Source organism: Arachis ipaensis, chromosome B02 (assembly GCF_000816755.2).
Source record: "Arachis ipaensis cultivar K30076 chromosome B02, Araip1.1, whole genome shotgun sequence".
Lineage (NCBI taxonomy): Eukaryota > Viridiplantae > Streptophyta > Magnoliopsida > Fabales > Fabaceae > Arachis > Arachis ipaensis.
Window position 1 is genome coordinate 77,119,321 of NC_029786.2, and position 7,815 is coordinate 77,127,135.

Consider the following 7,815-nt stretch of genomic DNA (forward strand, 5'->3'; position numbering starts at 1 on the left):
CTATCATAAACTCGTAACGTTATATAATTCAATACACCTCTAAAATTATATTGACTATATATTAAAATTAAATTCAAATTGTATATATAAAATTATTAATACTCCATGGATGCGAGCGAAGCACTACTAATTTGTTATTTCTTTTAAATTACAATATTGTGAGATAAAGACACAAAAGATATGAACAATAAAAACATAAACATGAAGATACACACGTTTTTTAACTTGTTTGATAATAATTTTGAGAAATACCAATTTTACCCTATAATCCTAATCCATTGTATTTCTTCCTCTACCAACACCATCACCACTATGACATCGACATCACCCAACAGGCCCACCATCATCACCCAAAGATCCTCTGATCCACCATCATCCATGTATCACCCTATCTATGTCTTTAAAAGGGACACCCACTAACCAAACAGAGTCTAAAAATTGCAAATCTCAGGCTTACTGCTAGTAGATAGAAAAAGGGTAAAAGGATTAAAACATTACCTCACCTGTGAAGTCACAAAAGCAAAAGTAAAAAGAATAATTAAAAAAGAATAATCAATCACAGTCAATAAGATTAGATATTCAGAGATATGGAGGGCGCAATTTGTAGTTCCATTTTCGCCACTACAAATGCAACCTTACCCGAAACCACCATGATGCCTAACCACAATGGACTGGCCTTCAATGGTGGCAGATTGCTGCTCTGCACACCATTGCCCCTATAGTGGTGAGTTGGCATCGTTGGTTACTATGAGTTCAATATCCTTATATCATGGCTTTCTATAATATTAAACACAAGTTTGCAGTAAAAATCTAACAGCTTAACTCTATTCAGCAAACTTTAATGTACAACATGAACCTCAGGAGTGTTAAAGAAGTTGCTCTCAAGTCTCAAGATTCCAAAAATGACACAAACAAGTAATCAGAGAAAGAGAATTGAATACAATACATAATGAAATTTATTGTGAAAGGAGGCCAGATATATGGGATGGACAAGCTCTCCCTTAGAGAGGCAACAATTCATTCACGGATTAGCTTCTATTGTAAAATAGCTATGATGCATGCTAATCAATGAAATTTATTCCTTCAGTTTAGCTGTCACACAAAACACAAATGTGAAAAACCGTGATGCATACCAAATCTCGGATAAACAAAGACAAAATGGGTAAAAATACTCTTTTAGTTCCTAATGATTAGACTAAATTCAAATTTCATTCTTAATATTTAAAGCCTCATATTATCATTCAAAACGTTATATTTTGTCCTATTTTTTTCAAAAATACTCTTTCTTCCTCTATTAACTTCTTTCTTCTCTTATTATTCTGTTACATTCACTGTCAAATCACTATAAATACCACTGTGACTACTACAGTTACGATCTTTTTCCACTACCTAAAAAAAATCATAATGGAAGAACGGGTATTTTTGAAAGAAAAATTTTGATTTTGACCAAAAAACTAAAATAAGAGGTTTGAGATAAAAATATGACATTTCAAACATTAGGGAAAAAAATTAAAACTTAGTCCAATTGTTTGTTAGAATCTAAAACAATACTTTACCCAAGACAAAAATTTTGACCCAGCCCGTATCCACCCTTTTAAAAGGCTCAGAACATACTAGACAGTCTCTCTTTCAGTAAAACAAGGTGGGGGTAATACATTTAGAGCAGCCAAGTTACACAAGGTGGGGGTAATACATTTGGATTTAAACAAAAGCTGGTTCTACTCAAAAGTATTCACAATCCTGTCTCGATACTCCATTAATTAATCTCAAAAACTTAAAAGGGAATGCTCAATTACCAGATACATATATCATATACAGGCTTTTTCCGATGACAATTTTTCGACCCGTCAAAAGAATACAGTTATCATCATAATCAGCTGTGAAGTAAAGCACACAACACTCCAAATATATTCCTTTACGTATTCATTGTTCCGAAGAACTAATAATCTGAAGGTTATTCCAAGTTCCAATAATGAAATCACAGAATCAGCATTAGTAAATTCACATTCACTGCCAGACAATCTACAGCAAAAAGCATGAATATGCACAGCTAACTAATCAAATCCAATTTGCAAATCCAATATCAAAATTGATGTAAACCTTATCTTACAATTCATTTCTCACCGTCAATAAAATGCAACATAAAAGTATCTTGGAAGAGCATTGAACATGCAGAGTTACTGAAAGCACAGAAACTGGAACAACATTGAAAAACATATGTAAAAATTTAAGTAGGAACTAGGAAGTACCTCCAACAAAATGAACACAGTCCAATCCACTTCTGTTGAATTAATCAATTTGTCAGTCACCCAAGCAAACCATGACACTGATAAGTGCATACTTGGTGCAAAACGTAACAACATGCACAGAGTCTAATTAGGAGTGTGAGGGAACTGAAGATCGATACATCGACCACTTGGTCGAGGAGGCTAAGGTGCCATGTCCAGAATCATTCATTTTAACTCACCTCCCATCAGAGCTTCCAGTAGCTAACGAAATTTGCGGATTTGAGGAATTATATATGAGGAAGCAAAAACAAAATTATGTATCATAACTTCTAGATTCAGGAATGTCTTTATCCACATTCATAGAAATATAGCAACAAAAGCGAGTCAACAATCTCACCTTTAACAAGCTAAAAAACAGTGAATTAAAACTACCTCAAATGCAGTAGTAACCGCAAAGCTAGAGTTCAAAAAGCAGGAGTTCATGTTCCCCTCACAGTTATTTTATACCAATTATTACAATGCACCCATCCCATTTATAAACCCTAACATGAAAGAAAGGAAAAAAGAAAATGAACAAACCAAAGTCCGATCCGAATCGACAGTAATTGGATCAAGACTCAGAGTGGGGCACATCTTCAACGTTATCGCCGTTATCGCCGTTGTTGTTATTGTTGTCGGTAGTGGTTGTTGTTGCTCCGGTTGAGGCGGCGAGGCTGTTCTCCATCTTGAGGCGCTCGAGGGCCTTCTCGTGGGCCCAGGTCTCGATGGTGAGGTCGGGCTTGGCGTTGAGCCCGACGCCGAGGATGACGATGGTGAGGAAGCTGGTGACGTAGCAAGGAAGCTCCCAATCCTCCCACTTGCGGGATTGACCGGGGGGAGGAGGGGTGCGGTTGAAGAGAAGGCCCTTGGGAGTTTCCTCATGGCCCGGGCTTGTCCAGCGGCTAGGCCCGGAGGATGCACCTCCGCGCGTGCGGGTGGATTGAAGGAGGCGGCGGCGGATCATGGCCGATGCGCTCGTGAAAGGTATTGGAGCCGGCATTGTGATTTTGCCTATTTTCCTTCTTTTTCTCTCTCCAGAGAGGGAGTAGAGTGAGACCTGCAGAGAGAGAATAGTTTTGGCCGAAAAAGAATTGGAGGTTAGCGAATCTCTCCCGTGTTTGCAAATTGCAATTACTTTTTTTTTTTCTTAAAACATTAACAGTTTTTTTCTTAAATGTTTTTTTAATTTTTACCGTTGTTTTTTTGTTTGTGAGTTAAAAGAAAATAAACAACAACTAGAAAAAAAAACAAGAAATTGTTTAAAAAAAAGCAATCTTGCTGAATATTACCCTCAAACTCTTTTTAAGACAACGGAAGCTCCACTTAAGGAGAAATGGTCCTTATTGCAGTCTTTGTCATGATATCTGCCACTGTGTTTGCATCTCTCAAGATCAACCAGAGATCAGCACGCCATTTCCAAGACATGATATCTCAGATTTTTAACACCAAATGATCAATAAAACTAAAGTAATCCGGTAAATTATTGATAATAGTGAAGGCATCCACACAGTCTGTCTCACATATAATATCTCTTTGCTCCAAGTCCCATGCTAAAAAAAAGCCTCTCCAAATAGCAAACAACTCTCCTTGCAAAATGCTACAATTCTCAATTGTTCCCAGACAGCCTCGTTGCCACATTCCCCTCCAATCTCTGCTAACACAAGCAAAACTAACCCGAGCACCATTGTCAAGATAGTTAGCATCACAATTAATCTTAAAGGTACCCATGAGGGGGGAATCTAAGAGCCACTAATAGTGGAGGGATAGACAGTCGTTGCAACTCAAAAATATTTCAGAACTCCTTTTTCAAGGACAAAGCCATACCAGTCACCTTGTATGTGGTCCAAGGCTCGTGAGGATGAAAGATATCGTTATTCCTCGAACGCCAAATCCATCAGAGACCAGAAAAGAATCTAAAGGGGCGTTGTTTGCTATTATGTAAGAACCAACTCATCAAATCCACAGGTTGACCGGAGATCTCCAAAGCTTGCCAAACTAGCTGGGCTTTTGGACAATCCCGAATGCAATGTAAAACCGATTCATGACCTGAAAAACATCGTGGACAGCTATTCGTGTGCAAAATGCCCCTCCTAAAACGAAATACAGCAGTAGGAAGAGCCTCCCGAAGACAAAGCTAGGCCAAAAATTTGTACTTTTCCGAAACATGTTGATGTCAAAGCAAAGCCAATTACCCCTATCCTCCCAACTAAACATCTTCTTACTGAGCCACAAATAACCACTATGAGTATCATAAACCTTTGAAGCCGCACCATTCCAACACCAACCGGCCTCTGAACCAGCTTGAACATCCGGGTTGTAAGAGTTAATGTTGTTCTGTAGATACTGATTCAGAGGAGAATAGATATTCTCAAGGTTCCACTGTTCAGATGACCAAAGGTCCAAGATCCTGAGATCCGAATCAGAAATGTGAACATAATTCATCTCATGACATAGTTGCCCCTCTCTTTTCCATTTAGAAAATCAAAAGTTTTGTTCTAAATCTCCAATGCACCAAATAAAGCCTTCCTTCAGGATATCCCAAGCTCGACATATACTTTTCCAAACATAAGATCTTCTTCCTCGGGACCGACTGAAACAATCATCCTTAGAAGAATGGTATTTCTCCGTCAATAGTTGAACCCATAGCTTGTCAGGATGGTGAAAAAATTGCCAAACTAGCTTTCCGAGAAAAGCAATATTAGCACAAAAAGGATCTCTAATTTCCAGACCCCAAACTTCTTAGGGGTGACCAACACCTTCCAGTTAACTAGATTCAGGCCTCTACCATCAGCTTGACCGTTTCATAGAAGGTTTCGCATCATGGATTCTATCTTATTAGTTACCCCTTTAGGGAAGAGAAATACTTGCATGCGGTAAGTAGGAATCGTAGTCACTATCGAGTTGAGAAAATAGAGTTTGCCCGCCTTATTAAGCAATCTCCCTTTCCAGCTGGCTAGCCTTCCTCGAATATTGTCCAGAACATCGTTGAAAGTTGCGTGTGTCACCCGAGAGTGATTAAGGTTCACCCCTAAATACTTGCCCAAGTTTTGGATGAATCTGATGGAGGACACTCCGATGAAAATCTCTTTTCTTGTCGTTGAAACATTCCTGAAGCATAGCACTTTAGATTTCTCCATATTAACCTTCATCCCAGAGGCTCTACAGAAGTTTTCCAAAGCTACCATTACAGTTTGAACTTGCTGTTTTTCGGCTTTACAGAAAAAAAGCAAATCATCGGCAAACTTCAAATGAGAAATTCTTGGACCCCCTCTAGAAACCGCAACCGGCTTCCACAAGCCCCTATCCACTTGTTGATTAATAGAACAAGACAATCTCTCCATACACAATACAAACAGATACGGTGATATAGGATCTCCTTGCCTAAGACCCTTGCTCGGAGTGAAGCTATTTAATCTATCCCCATTCCAGAGGATAGACAGTGAGGAAGTAGTGACACAACGCATAATCAGATTGACTGTCGGAGGAGGAAAGCCAAAAACTCACAAGGGTTTGTTTCAGAAACCCCCAATCCACTCTGTCGTATGCTTTCTCCAGATCAATCTTAAAGGCCAGGGTGCCTTTCTTTGACTTTGTCTTCTTCATGAAATGGAGAACCTCTTGTGCTACAATGATATTGTCTGGGGTTCCTCTCCCCGAGATAAACCCTCCTTGAAGGGGTCCAACAATCTCTTTGAGATGGGGACGAAGTCTATTGACCAGGACCTTCGTTATAACTTTGTAAACCACATTACAGAGACTAATAGGTCGAAAATCCTTCATGGAAACTGGGTTTTCTACCTTTGGAATAAGAACCGCAAGAGTTTTCATCATCCTTGGATCCATATCCAAACCAGAGAGCGTGGTGCACGAAATTGTGATCTCTGGTAATGGCTCCAAAAACTTGGTGCTCTAATCTTAATTCATAATTTGTCACAACTTCGATACAACTAACCAGCAAGTGCACTGGGTCGTCCAAGTAATAAACCTTACGTGAGTAAGGGTCGATCCCACGGAGATTGTCGGTATGAAGCAAGCTATGGTCACCTTGTAAATCTCAGTCAGGCGGATATAAAATAATTATGGAGTTTTCGAAATTAAATAATAAAAGAAGGATAGAAATACTTATGTAAATCATTGGTGAGAATTTCAGATAAATGCATAGAGATGCTTTCGTTCCTCTGAACCTCTGCTTTCCTGCTGTCTTCATCCAATCAATCCTACTCCTTTCCATGGCTGGCTTTTTGTAAGGGCATCACCGTTGTCAATGGCTACATCCCATCCTCTTGTGAAAATGGTCTAAATGCTCTGTCACAGCACGGCTAATCATCTGAGGTTCTCGATCATACTGGAATAGGATTCACCCTCCTTTTGCGTCTATCACTACGCCCAGCACTCGCGAGTTTGAAGCTCGCCATAGTCATTCAATCCCTGAATCCTACTCGGAATACCATAGATAAGGTTTAGACTTTCCGGACTCTCATGAATGCCGCCATCAATCTAGCTTATACCATGAAGATCCTGATTAAGAGATCCAAGAGATACTCATTCAATCTAAGGTAGAACGAAAGTGGTTGTCAGGCACGCGTTCATAGGGAATGATGATGATTGTCACGTTCATCACATTCAGGTTGAAGTACGAATGAATATCTTAGAAGCGGAATAAGTTGAATTGAATAGAAAAACAGTAGTACTTTGCATTAATCTTTGAGGAACAGCAGAGCTCCACATCTTAATCTATGGAGTATAGAAACTCTACCATTAAAAATACATAAGTGAATAGAGGGTAAGCATGGCCGAATGGCCAGCCTCCCATGGAGGTCTAGAGATCTAAAAATGATCCAAAGATGGTTCCAAGATCGTTCAATACAATAGTAAAAAGTCCTATTTATAATAAACTAGCTACTAGGGTTTACAGAAGTAAGTAATTGATGCACAAATCCACTTTCGGGGCCCACTTGGTGTGTGCTTGGGCTGAGCTTGAAGTCTACATGTGGAGAGGTCATTCTTGGAGTTGAACGCCAGCTTTTGTGCCAGTTTGGGCGTTGAACTCCACTTTGCAACTTGTTTCTGGCGCTGGACGCCAAAATTGGGCAGAGAGCTGGCGTTGAACGCCAGTTTGCATCATCTAAAATTGGGCAAAGTATGGACTATTATATATTTCTAGAAAGCTCTGGATGTCTACTTTCTAACGCAATTAGAAGCGCGCCATTTTGAGTTATGTAGCTCCAGAAAATCCTCTTTGAGTGCAGGGAGGTCAGAATCCAACAGCATCAGCAGTCCTTCTTCAACCTCTGAATCTGATTTTTGCTCAAGTCCCTCAATTTCAGCCAGAAAATACCTGAAATCACAGAAAAACACACAAACTCATAGTAAAGTCTAGAAATGTGAATTTAACATAAAAACTAATGAAAACATCCTTAAAAGTAACTAGATTCTACTAAAAACATACTGAAAACAATGCCAAAAAGCGTATAAATTATCCGCTCATCACAACACCAAACTTAAATTGTTGCTTGTCCCCAAGCAACTGAAAATAAAATAGGATAAA

The 7,815-nt window shown here is 39.2% G+C and overlaps 1 protein-coding gene across 1 annotated transcript; it reads right to left on the reverse strand.

Moving 5' to 3' along the window:
- On the reverse strand, positions 2,559-3,370 carry LOC107625476. The gene has a single exon (XM_016328129.2). It carries the CDS (start codon positions 3,265-3,267, stop codon positions 2,839-2,841), a length of 429 nt encoding a protein of 142 aa, XP_016183615.1. The 5' UTR covers positions 3,268-3,370; the 3' UTR covers positions 2,559-2,838.